Raw genomic sequence first — 20,790 nt, forward strand, 5'->3', positions numbered from 1 at the left:
TCTACATGCCTCCTGAATGCTGGCCTATTACAGTAGCAAAGGATTCAAGTAATATTTCTGACCATGCCTATCTTGTGGACCCATTTCCCCCACATTCTTAGTAGCCGTATTCTTCAGCTTTTAGTAACCTCAGAGTGGAAGTGAGGTAGAAATGGCATTAAAGTTTTTTGGTTTTATTTGGGTACAGAGTATTGAACTCTGGGCTTTCCACACGCCAGTCTTCTGTTGTTGAAAGTTCTTACTTATACTTGACAAACAACTGGGAACCTGGTGTTTCTGCTGCCTTGGACGAGGCAATTGTTCTTGCTTGTGAATTCTTTGCAGTTTCTTCTTAATGACTCCCTAATTGTCTTTATGATATTACTTACTAATCTGTGTTATAATATGTTACCATTCCAAACTAAATATTTTCATGATAGCAGATTACTCTAAAATTTAGTGGCTTAAAACAGCACACATTTATTATTTCATAGTTTCTGTAGGTGTGGATCCTTTGGCTCTGCGTCTTCATGAGAAAACAGTTACCTTAAGGCTTGATTAGAAGATGGATCCACTTTCAAGATGCATGAGTAGTTGGAAGGATTCAGGTCCTCATGGTTTGTTGACCTAAGGAATTCATTTCTTCACGGCTGTCAGTCGGAGGATGTCCTGTACCCCATGCCTTGCGGGCTGAATAGAGCAGGTTACAGCACAACAGAAGTCCTTGTCCTGATTCACCTAGAAGCACCATCTAATCACGTTTGCCATGTTCCATTCATTACTAGTGTGTAGCTAGATCTAGCCTGCACTCTAGAAGGGAGATTTCACACACAATGACTCAGGAGTGGAGTCACTAGGAGCCATTTTCAAAGCAGCCTGCAACTCTCCTACCAGCAGCATTTCTGGGATTACCTCATCTTCACCCCCTTGAGACAAGTAAATGTACATCCTCCTAGTGGTCTTTTCCCTGATCATCTTTTCATGTTTTCAGCTTGGTTTCCCCCTCAAGTCACCACCTTACCTCCAGATGGCCCTCTTGGACAGGATTTAATTGAATCCCGTACTAAGTCTTGTGGGTGAGCCATGGAGTTTGGCATTCTTTACAGGAATCCCTGGCAGTCACCCTTGATTTCATGCTGCCATCAGAGTACCTAACAGAATGATTCTGTCTTCAGCCTCTCTCAAGGATTTCACAGATGTGTGTCATCTAAAGATCTAGAATGCATACCTTCAGCTCTCAAGGGACCTTCTTTTTATAGGTTGAAGTCCTGGAGAAAGGGCAAAGGAGAGCCACAGCATAGCATTCTCCATCTCTTGCTGTCTCCACCCTGTTTGTTATGCTAGAATAAAATTTACATGGATTTTGACTGCATTCTTCCCAAATTATCCCAAATAGATGTGTAGTTTGAAAAAATATATATGTATGTATATAAAACACACACACACACACACACACACACACATATATATATATATATATATAACATATATATTTCCCCATTCTGTAGGCTGCCACTTTGTCCAAATGATGGTGTCTTTTGCCATGCGGAAACTCTTTTGTTTTATGAGGTCCCATTTATTTATTAATTATCGATCTTAGTGCCTGTGCTAATGGTGGTCTGCTCAGAAAGTCTTTCCTCTTCCTGATGAGTTCAAGGCTATTCCCTCCTTTCTCTTCTGTCAGGTTCAGTGTATCTGATTTTATGTTGAGTTCTCTGATCCACTTGGAGTTAGTTTTGTACAGGGTGATAAGTATGGATCTACTTGGATTCTTCTACATGCAGCTGTCCAGTTTGATCAGCACCATTTGTTGAAGATGCTTTCTTTTGTTCAGAGTGTATTTCTGGCTGCTCTATCAAAAATCGGGTGTCCATAGGTGTGTGGATTTATGTGTGGTTCTTCAGTTCAGTTCCACTGATCAATGTGTCTGTTTTTGTGCCAGTACCATGCTGTTTTATTACCGTCACTCTATAGTAGATCTTGAAATTGGAGATTGTGAGACCTCCAGCATTATTATTCAGGATTGTTTTAGCTATCTTGGGTTTTTTGTGTCCCATATGAAGCAGAAAATTGTCCTTGCAATCTGTAAAGAATTGTGTTGGGGTTTTAATGGGGATGGCACTGAATCTGTAGATTGCTTTCAGTAGGATAGCCATTTTTACTATGTTAATCCTACCAGTCCATGAGAATAGGACGTCTTTCCATCTTGTGCTATCTCCTTTAGTTTCTTTCTTCAATGTGTTAAGGTTTTTATCATACAAGTCTTTCACTTGCTTGGTTAGAGTTAACCCAAGATACTTTATATTCTTTGAGGCTATTGTGAAAGATGTTTACCTGATTTCTTTCTCAGTCCATTTGTCATTTGAATATAGGGCTACTGATTCTTTTCAGTTAATCTTGTATCCAGTCACTTTGCTGAAAGGTGTTTATCAGTTGTGGGAGTTCCCTGATAGAATTTTTAGCATCATTCATGTATACTATCATATCACTTACAAATAAAGATACTTTGATTTCTTCCTTTCCAATTTGTATCCACTTTATCTCCTTCAATTGTCTTATTACTCTAGCTAAGTAAATATCAAGTACCATATTGAGTAAGTATGAAGAGAATGGACAATCTTGTCTTGTTCCTGATTTTAGTGGAATTGCTTTGAGTCTTATCCCTAGCTCTGTAGCAGACCACCTGCTGAGTCTGCCCTTTCCCCCTGCCCCCCATCTCCAGTGGGTCACACAGATCTTCCCCTCCTAAACTATCCCCATTGCTTTATTCCAGCCCCCAACTCCAGCAGGAGCCCACAGGAAGCAAGTAGGCTAACTGCAGATTTTCACCTCTCTGGAGCTCAGCTCCCCCAAAACCAATACCCCAGTCTTATCCCCAGCTCTGCAGCAGGCTACTTGCTGTGCCCTGCCCACACACACCCCATATACAGTGGAATTAAGATTCTTTAAAATTCCAACCTTGTGTAGAATTGGAGGCTCTAAAAGCTATCTTCAGTGGGAAAAGGTGTTCTATCTAGTCAGACGGGTTTCATGGGCCCTGTCCTTAGAAAGCTTGGCTAAAGGAATAGTCCTTGGCACATGTAGACCAAGAATAGTCCTTGGCACATGATAGGTTCTCTAACCATTCTTTAGTGAGAATTCCATGCCCTGTGCATTTCTTTTTTTAGACAGGTTTTATAGAGCTGGTACAAAATATGAAATGCATCACCATTTTGTGTACCTGTGTTTGTGTTTTCATTTCAAAAGAAAATGTAAATGTGTAGCACTACTTACTCTACCCTACAAAGGTAACTGGTAGACACAGTTCAGAATATACCCTTCTAATGTTTTATATTTAAACGAACACACTAACAGTTTTATGAGATTACCTTTTTTTCCCCAGTGTGTATCCACTTGATCTCGATAAATTACTAGCTTTTCAAGTACATAATAGATCATGACTATATGGTCTATGAGGGCTTACGGTAGTATATACTATTGAACATTTATTGAACCATTTCTACCTATATTAATGGCCTTATGTTTCTTTGGGTTGGAGAGCTCCAGAGAACATTGGTTTCTTTATGGTTTCAGGCTCTTCTACAGGATAGACTGTTTACTAGCAGTAGAATTGTTAGACTGTGGTATATTTCTTAAATTTTACAATAAAAGGAATGGTACCAATTTCTTAAATATTTGTAGTAAGTTGCATTACTAGAATTTGTCTATGTTTTGTCCATTTCCCTGTACCCAGTTTCAGGCACATTTCTAGGTTAAGAAAATAATTCATTAAAACCACAAAAGTATCTAGCATTGTAGTTTATACCTATAATCCAAGCACTTGGGATGTTGAGGCAAGAAGATTGCTAAATTTAAGGCCAGAGTGAGACCTGGAAAGCAATGGTAGAGAAAACATGAGAAATGTGTTTTTTTTGTTTTGTTTTGTTTTTGTTTTTTTTTTGTAATCTGGGACTAGGAAAAGCCCTTAAGCAAGATCCAAACTCATAAGCCACAAAGGAAAATGATTAATAGTTTTAATAAACAAGTAATGATGTCTGCTGTATACAGCGACATGTCATGCAGTCTTAACTCATCAGGAGGCTGACATAGGAGAACTGCAAGTTTGAGGCACCCCTATGAAACATAGGAAGAACCTATATCAAACAAGATACTCTGCATCTGTGAGTAGGGGTGTGCATATGCCACAGCATGCAGAGAGATCAGAGAACAACTTTCTGGAGTAAGCTCCCTCCTTCTATTATATGTTCCTGGAATGGAACTCAAATTCATGTTGCCAGGCTTGGGCAGCAAACAATTTTACCCTCTAAGCTATCTCCCAATATTTTGATTCTGTTTCTACCCCCTTTTTCAGACACATGGCACATAGAGTTAGGATTCAACTTAAAACTTCTTCCATTCAGGCATTGCTATTTGCAGTGGGATTACAGTAGTGAGTAAAACAAAACTTTTCTCTAACAGATTATTTCAATGTCAAGAGACAGATATGTACAGACATACATTCCTGTGTCAGAAAAGTGTTAAAAAGAGAAAGGGGAAAAAGTGATAGGGAAGGAAGTAGTTTTGTTTTTTTTTTTTTTGGTTTTGGTTTTTTTTTGTTTTTTTTTTTTTTTTTTGGTTTTTTTTCGAGACAGGGTTTCTCTGTGTAGCTTTGCGCCTTTCCTGGAACTCACTTTGAAGACCAGGCTGGCCTCAAACTCACAGAGATCCGCCTGGCTCTGCCTCCTGAGTGCTGGTATTAAAGGCGTGCGCCACCACCGCCCGGAGGAAGTAGTTTTTAAGTAGGTTGTAAAGGAGTCTTTCTCATGAAGCCAAACAGAAATTTGAATGAAGTAAAAGAACTGAGCATGATCACTTCTAAGAGAAGACATCTTGCCCAGGGAGGAGCCTTAGTCTTTCCCTAGGCCCTGCCCCTTAGGACTTCTGACCCTTCACCACTTATCACCTTCAGCCACCAACTAGACTCTCAATGAATAAGCACAGAAGTTATTCACATTATTCACCACCATGTGGAATCCCTTGGTCTCCATGTTATGATTACATTACCCTCGTGTTGGTGCGTTTTAATCACTAATTCATTCCCTACTGTATAGTTGTGGGGATGGCTAAATACTGGGCAGATACAACAGGCAACAGATTATTAATTGCATTGCTCAAAGCCTGGAGTGAAAAAAAGACACCATACACTACACAGGGTCAATGGTAGTTCTACTCAGAAATAGTGGACAATGTAAATGTTCATAGTTTCAGTAGGATCAGGTACCATGTGGTTACCGCAGGAGGATATGATACATTTGGTTGTTAGAATAATTTCAGGGGTTGACAGGGAACTGAATGCTGCTATTTGGGGATAGTAGGAGCTCTGCCTGATGTCTTTGATTGGAAAAGATTATTTGTATGAGGGCCGTATCCATAGGTACAAGTTGGGAGAGCTGTCAGTAGAGGCCCTCCCAATTATATCAGATGTTGTTGAACTTTCAAATCTTATCATTTAAGCCAGTTGTTTTCAACCTGTGGGTCACAACCCTCTTTAACAAGGGTCACATATCAGATATATTTACATTACAACTAATAAAAGTAGCAGAGTTACAGTTATAAAGTAGCAATAAAAATAATTTTATGGTTGGGGGTCACAACAAATGAGGAACTATATTAAAAGGTCTTAGCAATAGGAAGGTTGAGAACCACTGCTATAAGCCTAGTTAACATGTTAAACTCTGTACCAGCAACATCAGAGAAGATAGGAGCGTTTAGACGTCTAAAAATAGTGAGATATTCAGAACACCACAATAGTGTTTTACATAAAGAATGATAGCTTCAAAAGTGAGGATTTGGGGCTTTGTTTAAAAACAAACCTAAGGTTGACCAGTGAGCTCCATGTTCAGTGTAAGACCATATCTCGAAGGAGTAAAATAGAGCACTAGAGGAAGACACCCATGGCCTCTTGGCCTCTACACAAATATGCAGTTACACGCAAAGAAAAATAGTTGTGAGGAGCTAAGTGTGTAGAGCATGCCTATAATCTCAGCACTCAGAAAGCCTAGTCAAATGGATATTGAGTTTGAAGCCAGTATGGACTACCTAGTGAGACCAAAAAAAAAAAAAGTAAAAAAAATCTCAGAATTGTAATTTGTTTACATTTTTCTTAGTTTTAAACATGTAGAAGTAATATTAGCTTTTAAAAATACACAAGAAAACAAGCCAATCTTATTTTAATAACAAAACATCTGCTTATATCACACAATAGTGATTCTATTCAGCAGACGAATGCCTGTTTTATATCAAACCAGTCTGATCTGTTCCGTAATTCATTTTGACTCCTGGAATTTGATTCCTATTTTTTAACTACTTGTGAGTTTCCAATTTCTATAAGATTTTTTTCTAAAAGGCTACATATTTAATAGTACTTCCTTAAAGAATTAGGAAAACAAGCTTGCATTGATATATTTTTTTCAGTCCGAATACAAAAGCCTAAAGATTTAGAGGACTTTCATGTTAATACAAACAGTACAGCTCATCTACAAGAACCACAAGAGGCTGACAAGTCTTACAGTATGGGTCAAAATCACTTGAGGCTTCTTTAAAGACTGATTTCTGGGGGCTATAGTCCTGGGCTTTCTGTTGTCCAATAACTAAAAACATAGCCCATGCATGTGTTGACTAGCTCTAAGATTGTTTACAGTTGGCAGACTAATTTTGGAACATGTTATAATTAGAAAATCTGGTCATATATTTTTTTAATTTTCAGAAATAAATGAAGCAAAATTCTTCACACTGAAATGACTTGCTTTGATATTTTTGTTTGTTTGTTTGTTTTTGTTTTTCAAGATAGGGTTTCTTTCTGTAGCATTGGCTGTCCTGGAACCAGCCCTGTAAACCAGGCTGGCCTCAAACTCACAGAGATCCACCAGCCTCTACCTCCAGAGTGCTGAGATTAAAGACATGTGCCACCACCACCCAGTCTCTATCATTAGGGGTTCAATTAAAACAGCAGCAATAAAGAAATACAATAAATTTTCTATTTATATAATGGTAATATAGTCCTCGGATATAAAGGTTTTCTTTTGCAAATTATGACAACAAAAAGGGAATTGAAAAGGGAAAATTTTTCTCCTTTAATACCAGACCTCACACTTAGATGTTTACAGTTTCCTATTCCTTCCTAGTCTCTGTCTATGAAAATACATACATATAATTGTAATCAATGATGAACATAAAGTTTTTGTTTTTTCTTAACAAGTCATGAGGGTTTTTTTTCCATTATGATATGTTAGATATTTTACCATACAACAACAAAGATTGATAACCACTATGTGTCATACCTACATAAGTGAATTAGTTTGTGGGTGAGTGCTGAAAGTCCAAACAGCATGTCAGCAGTTCTGGTGAGGGTGCCTTCCCTTCCTCACCTCATGGTGAATGGTAGCATAATGGTAGAAATGTGTCAAGAGGGAACTACTTCATAGAAAGATAGGAAATGGTGAGTAATTTAGGAGGCGGGCTCTGGTTTTTATAAGAATGAACTCAGGGATCCTATCAGAACTACCTTATGTAATCTTTTCCCAGGACAACCTCCCAGTAGCTTCCAATAGAGGTCTTACTGCTTCTTCTCATCCCTACACTGGGGAGCCAAGCTTCCAACAGATGAACTATTGAAGGATATTCTCAGACCATATTTAAGCAATAGTGTTAGGGATAGAATTTTAAATATGATACAGCTCCTACAGGGGCTAGGGACATGACTGTTGGTAGGGAAACATGAGAGCCTGAGTTCAGATCCTCGTGGAGTAGAAACAGGCAGATCCCTGAAGCTCACTGGCTGTCCAGCCTAGTGGAATCAATAAGCTTCAGGTTCAGGGAGAGACCATGTTTCAAAAATGAAAGGCGAAAAGCAATTGAAGAAAGGTACCTGATGTCTGCCTCGGCCCTCCACATGCAGGCACACATACAAACAAGATACAGCCCCTAGAAAGTTTCATAGGCTTATGGTAATAATAACTATCTTATCATTTATTTATTGAGCACCTGGTGTTAGGGATTCTAAACTGCCTTTCATTTGATAGTCACAGTAACAATGTGTGTGTCATGTGAAGAGATGAAGAAACTACAGTTGAGTAATTAGCCCAAGATCACATAGCCATTAGTGACAGAGTCATGACTTGTAGCCATATCTAGCTGCCAGAGAAAAGCATGGCCAACAGGTAGATTTACCATGTTAATCTTCAATTTCAGAGTCCCTCATATGTGAATGCAGAAGTTGAAATGTTCAGGGTAAAATTAGAAAGCTGTATTGTAACTAGAAACCATTTCTAGATAAGCATTTTGGGAAATTGCTGATGACTTCTTGTAGCTTATTTTGTTAACAAAATATTGTAAACAAATATTCATTTTTGTAATTGAACAATATATGTCTCTGAAAAACTGGGAAGTTCAGCCATCAGAGAAGACTGAAAGAAAAGAGCATGCTGGTGCTTGTCTGTAATTCCAGCGCTCAGGAGGCAAAGGCCAGAGGACTACAAGTTGCCAGACAGCCTCGGCTACAGTGAGTTTCAGGCCAGCCTGAGTTACAGTGTGAAACCCCGTCTCAACAACAGAGTTAAAAATGGCGTGCTTATAAATAAGTCCGTCTAGTCTCGTGTTGTGGAGTCGTGCTATGAGGAGAAGAGTGACTATTTCTTGGAATATTCTAAGGAATTTTGACCTTATCCTCTCTGAAGTTTTCAGCCTCAGCAGTAAGAACTGGTAGATCTTGGGAAGAGCTGACTTCTCTTTATTTTTAAAAATGCCAGAAATGATTCAGATAGGAGTGATACATGCAACAAAAAGCTATAGAATGTGGAACATGGAAGTGAAATAATAAATGTGTATTTTTAAGGCTTACGTGGATGGAGATACAAACTCAGCATGGTCCAGACCAATGATTGCATAATAATGCATTATTAGTTCTCATAACTCCTATGTTGAAATGTATGCTAGGGATATGTGTTTATCATTGCTTTTAAAAGTACAGCTTTTGGTTCTCTGTTGTTTATTTCACTAGAACAGATTTCCAGGAGTTGAGTCAAAAGAAATTAATAGTTTGGCCTCAATAAATTATTGTAATGGGTAACAATTTACAGTTTTAAGTAGGACCAAATAGGATGTTTAGAATAATTTTGCTAGGTTTAAGAAAAAACTATTAGAATTTTTATTACACTAATATTATTTTATAATTGGCAATAAATTATCAAAACAATGTTTATATTGTGTTTACAGCATTATTTCATAACTGAATTTATCTTTAATAGATTGACGAACTCCCAGAGGGAGCTGTGAAGCCTCCAGCCAACAAGTATCCTATCTTCTTTTTTGGTACCCATGAAACGTAAGTTAACAAAATAGCTTTAAGTTTCAACCTCTCTAATTTGACTCCACTAGATTACATACTTATCCATGATCTATACTACTCCACTAGATTACATACTTACCCATAATCTGTACTATTTTATATGTTGTTAGTCATTATATCCACTTCTAAAGTAACCAAACTTTTTTTTATTATTGTAAGGTATATTAGTTATTTTTGCATATTGTAACAAAGTAAAACACAACAGAAGCAACTTTAGGAAGATATGTTTATTTTGTTTCATGGCTTCAGTTCATCACAGCAGGGAAAGCGTGGTAGAGTCTGTGTCAGCAAGAATATTTGGTTATAGAGATTTTTGTTGTTGTTGTTATTGTTGTTTGATTTCGTTTTTCAAGACAGTTTCTCCATGTAGTTTTGGTACCTGTCCTGGATCTTGCTCTGTAGACTAGGCTGGCCTTGAACTTATAGAGATCCACCTGGCTCTGCCTCTTGAGTGCTGGGATTAAAGGCGTGCATGCCACCGCCTCCCATCTGGTTATAGGTTTTTACAGGGTGGACTAGGACATGTAGAAAAGGCAAGCCAGGGGCAGAGATGGGTATAGCTTAAAAGGTATGTTTCTAACGACCTATCATTTCAGGCCTCACCTCATAAGACTCCACAACTTCCCAAATTAGCATCACCATCTGGGAACTAAATGTTCGAACATATGAGCAGAGGAGAGGGGGCATTTCAAATTCAAACCATAAAATAAGTTGTTATTCATAGAAGTCTTGATTACTGAAAACACATCTTTGCTTTGAATGCCGTTTCTGTTTCTATTTTAAATATTGGTTATCAACCCAAGGTCTCCTTTCAGGACACTTGTAAAGTCCTAGAGTGGTTGACTTAGCACTCCCAGTAACCCCTTTTGGAACTCTATAGATGTCCCCTTTAGAGAAGCTTCTTCCACTCACTTTTTATAGGACAAAGTTATGTTCTCTCAAGCTCTTTCAACTTTAGACCTAAAACAAATATACTGCCTTTTTAAGGTTTCCTTAAAAGGTTGTTAATATATAGATTCAAGTAATATAGACATTTATTTTCTTCTTTTACAATAATACAGAAGTGGGCACAGGTCAAGTGGAGAGACATTGCTCTAAGAACTCAGCACCCTCCCTCAGACCCCACCATTCCTTGATGTGTTGTTACTCTTGTGTGCTTTTGTTTGTGAGAACCTCACTCTGTAGACCAGGCTGACCTTGAACTCACAGAGATCCCCCTGCTTCTGCCTCCTGAGTACCTGGGGTAAAGTCATTTGCCTTCACAAAGACCCAGCTTGTTTGCGTATTTTTAAATATTAACATGCTTCAGTTGTACATGTGCATCTTCTGTGGAGAGGGGAGGAGAGAAGAAGAGTGAAAAACAAGGATGCCTGGAAGGAAATGGCAAGAAAGGCCCCTAGATGACTTCTGCTTGCTTTCATTCCGTTGTCAAGAGTTTGCTCATGGAGTCACACACAGCAATGAGGAAGCTGGGAAATGGTCTCCAGCTGAGCAGTTCTAAAGTATGGGAGAAGTGATCTGTTAATGAAAAAAGAGGAGAGTGACACTGGGGGGCAATTGGTAGCCTTGCCATACTCTGACTGTGTCATTTATTTTCATTTAAATGTTACAGAGTTTGGCATAAATCTTAGCTTGCTATTTCTCCCATTCTAACTTCACTTCATTCTGGTCTCGAAAGCACCACAATAAAGGCCTGAAGACAGATTTATTTTCTTATGTGAGAAATAGTGTATATCTTTGAGGAAATAATGTTTTGTAGGGGCTTTTTGGTATTGTTTTGAGTTTAGTTTGTTGTTGCTCGCTCTCTCTCTCTCTCTCTCTCTCTCTCTCTCTCTCTCTCTCTGTGTGTGTGTGTGTGTGTGTGTGTGTGTGTGTGTGTGTGTGTGTGTTTTGCTGGACTAGCTGCAAGTCCTCAAGGAGGCAAGAAGCTAAACCCAAGTCCTATTTTCATCAAATAAACACTGTATATATGCCTTTTCTTGGGCTACTAGAAAGCTTAGAAGTAAATGTGTTACCTATAAATACATAATGCTTTGTGATATGTATTTTATTTATCTCACTCCTGATATTATTTTATGTGCATACCATTGTTCTGATTTTTCCTTAGAATAACCTATTCCAAATTATCTGGTTGCATTTTTGGAACAAGGCAGAAGTTAATTTAAAAAAAAAAAAATCACACTTCTACTGTATGCACCATTTACTAAAATTATGTGTTTACTTTTATTCCCTTGGTAAGTATTTGTTTTTTAAGGCATTCTGTAAGTCACTGGAAGTAGAAATGTGCCCTTAAAGATCTACTAACTGGCAATACAAACTTTAGGCAGCTTAACCCACACTTATTTCCTGTACATAGATCAATGACTGAAGAAAATCAAAAGCCATAGTAATAATTCTTGTCAAGTTTCCTTGAAAGTAAACTAGCCATATGCAGTGTCCATTTTTTCTCATGTTGTTCATCAAATAAGACTTCAACCCACCCCTCAAAAATTTTATCTTGGTTTTGTGTTTTGAGCATTTTCATTTCCCCTCCCCCCAACTCTTCCTGGGCCCACACCTTCTTCTCTACTCATTTAACTTTGTGTCTTTTCTTTTTAAACCACCAAGACCAATTTGTACTGCCCAAATAGTCTTGGATGTGTGGTGTCTTAGTTAGGTTTTCTATTGCTGTGATGAGACACCATGACATGACAACTCTTATAAAGGAAAACATTTAACTGGAGTGGCTTACATTTTCAGAGGTTTAGTCCATTATCATCATGGTGTGACATGGTGGTGTGCAGGCAGACATAATGCTGGAGAAATAACCAAGTGTCCTACATCTTGACTTGAAGGCAACAGGATGTGGTCTGAAACACTGGGTGTGGCTTGAGCATATATGAGACCTCAAGGCCCACCTCCACAGGGACATACTTCCTCCAACAAGGCCACACCTACTCCAAAAATGCCACACCCCCTAATAGTGCCACTCCCTTTGGAGGCCATGTTCTTTAAAACCACCGCATGTGGTCTTCCTGGAGTATGGTTGACTACCAGATCTACACTCTTAGATAAAACTGTCTTTCCTTCTCCCTTATAGACAGGGTTTAACATAGCCCACAATGGGCTCAAACTCCTGCCTCCACCTCCCATGTGCTTTATAGGTGTGTACCAACACACTTAGTATAAATAGATTTGTTAGTTTATTTTTATTCAGCTGGACAGTGTGAGAGATCATTGCTATACCCAGTCAAAAAATGAAGTTTATGAATGGAGTTAACATGTTGACTGAAAGGTTTCAGTATCATCTTTTGCTGATTTCTAAATTTCTGTCTCTAGCTCATAGTTTTCTTTAATCTCCAGAATGATCTTTCTAACTCCCTACTTGATATCTTCTTTTGAATGTCTTAACTGGGACTTAAGTTTTTATACCTAACAATGAGCTCTACCCCAACTCTTCTCCTTCAAAAGAAAAATCATAACATTTCAGTAAATAACAACTCCAGCTTTCTTATTTCTCATTCTGAAACCTTATAGATAACCTCAAATCCAGTTTCTACATCAAAATTTCTTGCCTGAGAATGAGTTCTGGATCTGATATTTCTTCGCCAACTATGCTCTGGCTCAAGCTGCCATCACTCCTTTATTTCGATAGCCTTCTATGACTTCTTGCTCACATCCTAGTAGCTAACCTTCACTTGGTTTCCGACATAACAGCCAGATGATGATACTAACATATTTCAGAACCTGTCATGGCTTCCCATATTACTTAATACCTTTGCAGTGTGCTCCAAGGCCCTAAGTGATCCGTCACTAACCTGTCACCTCTCTAACCTTACCCATACTGCTCTGCTGTTACTGATTTCACTCCAGCTGCCCTGGCCTCTTTGGTGTTTCTCAGACACATAATTCTTTGCCAGGTAACAGCACAGATGGCTCCTTCACCTCCTTTCCTTAGATGTTCCCTTTCTGGAGATGTCTTCCCCAATTTTTATAGCTACAATTATAGAAGTCATCCCTAGTCTATCCCTCTGGGATGGCTAGTTTAATTGTCAACTCGACCCAATCTAGACTCCCAGGGAAAGAGTTTCAGTGAGAGATTATCTAGACTTAAGTTGTCTGTGAGGGGTTTTCTTAATTGGTTATTTGAGATAGAAAGACCCACTCACTGTGAGAGCACCATTCCCTAAGATGGACTATATGCGTGTAGTGAGTTGAGCGTCAATATGCATGCATTGATTCATTAGCACCATTCCCTAAGATGGACTATATGCGTCTAGTGAGTTGAGCGTCAGTGTGCATGCATTGATTCATTGCTTTCTACTCTTGACTATGGATGTGATATGTCTAGCTGCTTCAGATCCCTTGACTTCCCTACAGTGATGGATAATAGCCTCAACTGTAAGCCAAATAAACCCTTCCTTCCTAAGTTGCTTTGTCAGGATGTTTTATCTCAGCAACAGGAAAAGAAACTTAAGATACCATCCCTCTTTGAATACAAGAAATATGTGTTTCATTTACCATTTTAATTGTTCTACTGTCAACACCACTTTTAGCACTGTGCTTCCTGAAGGCGGCAATGGCTGTACCTTATTCTCTGTGAAATTCTCAATACCCTTGCAACAACACCTGACACGGTGTAGGTGTTTAACTGGTATTTGTTAAATTAATAGGTACATAGACTTTAATTTGAAATGTCTCAAGGATGTCAGCCAAAGTGAGCCTCAGTAGTTTCACACACTAGATTAAGATCACAAATAATGATGCTAAAGATTCTGTTTAGAGTGCCCCAGTCTGTTAGCTACAGAATTTAACTACTTTTTAATGCTTACAATTAATTTAGTTAAGAAAGATTTAAATTAGATACGATTCTATTTACTTTGCTACTTCTGGGTTGTTCTCTTCCCCCTTTTACTCAGTTTACAGAAATAATATTGACTGACTATTCTAAAGTACTATATGGAATTAAATCATTTAAATTCCTATTCTAAATCTCACAAACCCTTACCTACAGTAAGATTAACATAAATACTAGTTTGAAATGATAATTGAAGCAATCAAAGTAAATAGCTCTAGTTCTACCTGGGTAACTAGAAATCAGTTTTAAACAACTCATATTGGTAATATTAATGTAAAGTCAAATTGGACAGCCCAGAGTTCCTGGCTTTATATACTCAGATATCCATTTTTATTGCTTTGAAATATGTTTCTAAAGCATCTTGTGATATGTGCTTAACCCACTGGGTTTATATATACTTTAAATATGTTTATTGTAATGTGCTCTGACATCATATTTGATCCTGATATTTAAAATACCTTGTATTTGAAAGTCAGCATATCAGTTCTATTTCTGATCTATCTCTGCAGTGCATTTCTAGGTCCTAAAGACCTTTTCCCATATAAGGAATACAAAGACAAGTTTGGAAAGTCAAACAAACGGAAAGGATTTAATGAAGGATTATGGGAAATTGAAAATAACCCAGGAGTGAAATTTACTGGGTACCAGGTAATAGTTTGCACCACAGTCTCTTGTTGTACTCTTATCCCTTGCTTTTAACTCTTGTGCATCTTTGTAAAATGTCCTTCATGCTAGTATTTGCCTTCCATTCATTTGAAGGCAGAGTTCTTCTTTGGCTCTAGCAGCAGTTTTTTATTAAGTACCAACTCCTGCCCGGAAGAGTCTGAGTTAAGTGGCCGTTGAAAAATTGACTTTGACAGCCATTTGGTTCATTAATTGAATCAGGATTTCACATGCTACTGAGGTTAGCTTCTAATTCTTGGCTACAAGCAACCCTCCTACCTCAGCCTCCCAAGTAGCTGGAATTAGAGATGTGTGCCACTATGCCTGGCTGTCATAGTCCTGTATTTTGAAAAAGTTAAAAGCAGGCCAAAGTCTTTGAAATTTAAACAGAGTGATTGTTTCCACAATTTGTGTTCTTGTTCTTTTTCAAAATGTAATTGGCTGATTTTTTTCCTTAGACAATTCAGCAACAGAGCTCTTCAGAAACTGAGGGAGAAGGTGGAAATACTGCAGATGCGAGCAGTGAGGAAGAAGGAGACAGAGTAGAAGATGGAAAAGGCAAAAGGAAGAATGAGAAAGGAGGCGCAAAACGGAAAAAGTCCTACACTTCAAAGGTCACTGAAAACCTCCCTCCCGCTGCTAATGGTTCATACTCACTAAAGGCTGAAGATTGGGTGGGAGGTCTAGTTCCTTGGCAAAGTGCTTGTCTAAAGCATGTGATTCAGCCCTGCCCTCCACCCCACCCCACCCCCACACACACACACTACAAACTTTAGAGGCAGTTGTATACCAGAGAGAAAGGCAGAAAGCCTGAGGTGTTAGGGGAGTCACTCCTGACTCTTCAAGGCTGTGCCCTGAAAGTACTACATGCTTAGTTGAAGGAGGAAAGCTAAGCATACAGGTAAGCTGCTCCAGACACTGAGTTGAACTGGGTGAGCAGGAGTGAGGACTCCCGACTCCATAAAAAGGGAGAGGGGGTACAATAAACAAGTAAATAATAAATAATTGTAGATTGTGAAAGGAGTTAAGAAGGAAGTGAATGAGACCAAAAAAACCCAGAGTTGGGAAGCGAAGGTGAAGTTTCTGCTAAGACTTGATCGAAGGGTGGGGGAGGGAGCCGTGTGTGTGACAGAAGGAGAGGAACAGCAGGAGAACTGAGGAGGTATAGTTCTTAGCAAAGTGCTTGCCTAGAACATCTGACTGCACCTGACTCGGCACAGGTAGACAGGTCAATGCTACACAGTGCAGACTTGTAAGCTGTATAATTGAGTTTGGGTTTTATTCCAAATGTAGCAGCAATGACATGATGGTAGATTTACAAATGGAAAGACTAGGTTTTTTTATACAGTATTTTAGATATGCAGTCAGAAAAACCTTGAGATTTATGAAAACTTTTTGTCTTTTAGAAACTGAAAGCAAGATAAATGGATCCTTGAAGACCTAAGATTGGTTCAGGATTCAGTAGAGTCTGTCACATGATTGAGTACTTGAAAGTATTTCTATTTCAATTCTTGTATTTATTGGCTGTATATACTCTCAGAGACACCTGAGAAAACAAGTACCAAGAGCTTCTCAGACTATTAAGATTTTACTTTGGCAGTTGCTAAAATCCACCTACTAACACATAGGTAAAATTGTATCCATTCATTGTTACTTCCTATGTACCCAGTTATATTATTCACTATATACCCTTATTGATTGCTAACATGATTGCGAGGGCCGAAGAGATGGTTCAGTAGGTAAAATGCTTACTGCACACACATGAGAACCAAGTTTAAGATAACCTGGCAGCCACCTGAAGTCTGGGCCGTGTGTCTGTAACCCCTGAGCCAGCAGGATAGGTGAGACAGGATGGTCCCTTGAAGGGGCTTGCTAATCAGCCTGTCTGGCCCAATCAGGGAACTCCGGGTTCAGTAAGAGACCCTACCTAAAAATATAAGGTAGATTCAGGACCTTTGAGGCCATTTATGTTCCATATACATACAGGAAGCACTACATGAATGCAGTGGGTGTTAAATTAAAAAAAGGCACAAACAAAAGCACTTGGAGGGGAAAATAGTGGGAGGGAAAGAGGAGGAGGAGTCGGACACATGTGCACACACATACACACATGTGACACAATAAGCAAACAAAAATGATTGCCTTTGATGGGCTAAAGTTTACAAATTATTAAAAAAAATAAGAATTTCCCCTCTCAGACTGTTTCTTCCATTGCCGTTATTTTTAGGCTGAATTTCTGTTAGCATTTGGGTTTCACTTAAACATTCATTTGAGTTATTTTTACTTAATTGATTGCCTGCTGCGTTTGTATGGAATGTGTTTGTAACCCTAAATTATGTGAAAGCTACACATGGCTTCAGACACTTTTCACAGTGGACATGTTCCCTTTCCCTGTCACTATTTCCTTGCATGTTTCAGAGATCAACAGGACTGAGACTCAGAGTTAGGACAGAGTCAACACTTTACAGCAGGGAAGGTGAGGGCTGAAGTGTGTCTGGTTAAAGGATTATTTCATTTTAATTCAATAGAATGAACCAGTAAGAACTGTTTAATTTTTTACCGTTGCTGGCTTTGTACCATGTTAGGAAGTCAACTCAAGTCCTTGTGCATACGAGGTAACTATTCTACCACCTGAGCTACTACCCAGCCCAGAATTCTAACTTTTCGTAGACATTTGTGTGTTGGAGTGGGCTGTGTGTATTTGTTTGTTTGTTTCCTTGTAGAGGGTCTATCTCTGTAATCCAGACTAGCCTGAAACTCAATTTATGTGCCAGACTAGACTTGAACTCATGGTATTCTTCCTGCCTCAAACTCCCAAAAGATTTGATTACAGGTATGAGCCAAAAAGCCCAGTCAGACTGTAGCTTTTTACTGTTAATGTCACATAGAGTCCTGTGAAATGCTGTTGGCATGCCTTAAGGCCCCCAGAACTGCTGTTTCAGAACTTCAGGAAAGGGTGGGGGATCTAGTTTATAAGTCTGCTCATGTGGAAATGATACTTGGAGAACTACTTTCTACTATACCCTGCTACTCTCTGGATTCCCAGTGTTTTCTTGGTGCTGAATATAGTGCATGTCTCTTCAAGTTGAGTAGTCTGCCTTTGCACCTGAAAACCTTCTGTAACATCCCAGTCAGGTAAAGGGATTATCTCACATCTCCTCTACTTACCGAATTTCATTGGCCTGTGAGTGGAAAAAACTCAATAATCAAAATAAGAAGCCAAAGTACAGCAGATCTGAGGAAAATTACGTATCTTTTAACAGCAAGTATATAGCTGATTAATGTTAAGGAAGCACTAGCAGATACTGGAAAAGTGTAGATTCAAAGTACTCTATATGCAAAGGATCTACAGTTAAGGCTTATCAGATCCTTACAACAAATTAAACTAGAAAAGAAGCTAAAAGAGCAAGAATTTTAGATAACAAAGCAACAATTAGGCATAAAACCAATTCAGTACCTTACTGATAAAACATGATAAACACCATTTTAAAAGAAACTTAGAGGAGTAATGATCTGAAGAGCTTTACAAAGTTAGTTTGGCACCCAGATTTGCTGCTGAGATACTAAATGTCATCACTCATTAGTACAAATCGAGTAGTGCCCTGGTTCCCATTGGTATGAGACTTGGTATTTGTGTCATGCCCTGCACAGGCGTTTTGTGTATATTAGGGTTCTGTACAGGAGGGTGAATGTCTGTAACCCCAGCCCTCCCCTCGGGAGATAGAAGGGTCACAAGCTCCTCTGTCACCTGTCAGGTCAGGACTGTTAAATGCAGTTAGCACGTTTCAAATGATACATAATGTCTACTAAAATGAAAAAGTTACTTTTATACTGTCATATGTCATTAACTGAACATGCTCCAAACTTTGTAAATGAATCTGTTTTTAATCTAATAGGTAAAAATGATAACATTTTAAATTAACGTTTTAAGTGAGGTTGGTAGTTTTAATCAAGTAAAATAGAAGCAGTCTAATTATGTGTTCTGTTATGTAACTAGAAGATCTTTCTCTTTGTATTTTAAATGTGTGTGTGTATGTGTGTGTGTGTGTGTGTATTGCCTGCAGAGACCAGAATGGGACATTGGATTCCCTGGAACTGGAGTTATGAGTGGTTGTTAGCCACCATATCAGTGCTGGGAACTCAACCCAGATCCTCTGTAAGTAAGCTCTTTTAACCACTGAGCCATCTCACCAGCCAATCTCTGCATTTAAAAAAGTGGATTATGTGTGTAAGAGGCTGGAGAGATGGATCAGAAGTTAAAAGCACTTATTGTCCTCGTAGAGAGCCAGACACACACACACACACACACACACACACACAAATAAAATAATTTTTAAGAACTGATTTATGAGGGGGCCCCAGTTTGCTAATTCATTACTGGAAGGCCAAGAAAAATGATTTGGTTTAGTCAATTTACCTTAGTTTTTGTTTTTAAAGTACTTGAAGGTTGACTAAAAAATATTTCCCCTCTCCCCTTCTTCCTTTTTCCCTAGAGAAACTGCTTTATGTACCCCAGGTTGGTCTTAAGAGAAATATGGATTTAATAGATAGATGGGCAAGCTGGTCAAGTTCCAAATATGTTAAAAGGACTGCATGTGAACAAACAGCTTAGCTTTTGTGTTTTCTGCCTAGTGGTCATTGTTTATTGTTTATATGCTTGGAATTAAACTTGTTTTTTACTTAAAAAAAACCAAAAAAACAAAAAAAAAAAAAACAAAAAAACAAAAACCTAAGAGCAGTCATCATGAGACTCAGTTGGTGACGGCACTTGCCACCAAGCCTGATGACCTGAGTTAGACTCAGGAACCACATGATGGAAGGAGAGAATGGGTTCCCACAGGATGTTCTCTGACTTCCAAACATGCCCTTGTAGGTGCATGCACCCATACAAATACATACTCGTGCACAATAAGTACATCTAGTTCTAAAAAATTCAAAAAAGTCTTTTAAAAGGAAATGTTAAAAATGATACATCTCACCATTATAAATAAGACACATAATTGAAGCCATCTTTTTCTAACTTTAGTACTATTCTGCCAAGCAACTTTTGTTGCAAACTATAATTTGATTTCAAATGCAAGATAGCAAAGACAATGGACTGGTTCGTCAGTATACTCTTGATGTTTAAGTAATTACCCATAGTTTAAAGATTAAATTGCTTGTGTCATGCTGCGATACAGAAGCTTTGTCAGGGTCTTTCTGTGTATGTCCCTAGCCAAACAGCTGCAGAGACATTCTACCTTGAATGCCATGTGTTGTCTTGGAAAGTTCACCTCGATTCTCCGGAACTTGGTTTCTATTACGATAACGTGGCTTTCAGTTCTAAAGGTCTCCTAAGGTTGTAGGTACTCACCTAGTCGTATTTAGTCATGCTGTGGGTATCTGTATAGTCCAGTTTTTAATATCACACTTCTTGCAAGAAGTAAAATGACCTAGCCCAGCCTTAGCACACTGAATGTGTTCCCTGTGTGTGCTACATCGAGCACATAGACTACATGCAAACCAGCTCCTTCTGCACCTCTTTCCTTACAGTTGTGCAGTTGGAGCCCTGCTTTTGACTCTAATCTCTGACTTGTCTAAACGTTTAGAAGTCTTCTAAACAGTCCCGGAGATCTCCCGGAGATGAGGATGAGAAAGACTGCAAAGAAGAGGAAAACAAAAGCAGCTCGGAGGGCGGAGACGCCGGCAGTGACACCAGGAACGCGACTTCAGACTTGCAGAAAGCCGGGGAAGGGGTGAGGACGTGCTGATGGTTTCCTTATCCCTGGTCACCTAGACGACTTCCCTCGGGAAGTCAGCATTCACAGAGCCCGAGTGAGTGGTCAGGGGGTTAGTCCGAGGACAGAAGAGAGCCATGTGGACATTATACCTTCCTGGGACATTGGAGCTCTGAATATGTATTATTTTTCAAACTACTTTAGCAACT

General features: G+C 38.8%; 1 protein-coding gene across 1 annotated transcript in view; it reads left to right on the top strand.

Moving 5' to 3' along the window:
• The window catches only part of Hdgfl3 (HDGF like 3), a 47,835-nt gene that overhangs the window by 18,407 nt on the left and 8,638 nt on the right, over positions 1-20,790 (top strand). The window contains exons 2-5 of the mRNA XM_059272174.1: positions 9,264-9,340; positions 14,711-14,849; positions 15,323-15,478; positions 20,453-20,599. Coding sequence (XP_059128157.1) covers positions 9,264-9,340; positions 14,711-14,849; positions 15,323-15,478; positions 20,453-20,599 — 519 coding nt within the window. The remainder of the gene's footprint in view (positions 1-9,263; positions 9,341-14,710; positions 14,850-15,322; positions 15,479-20,452; positions 20,600-20,790) is intronic.

This window comes from Peromyscus eremicus, chromosome 1 (genome assembly GCF_949786415.1).
Source record: "Peromyscus eremicus chromosome 1, PerEre_H2_v1, whole genome shotgun sequence".
Taxonomy (NCBI): Eukaryota; Metazoa; Chordata; class Mammalia; order Rodentia; family Cricetidae; genus Peromyscus; species Peromyscus eremicus.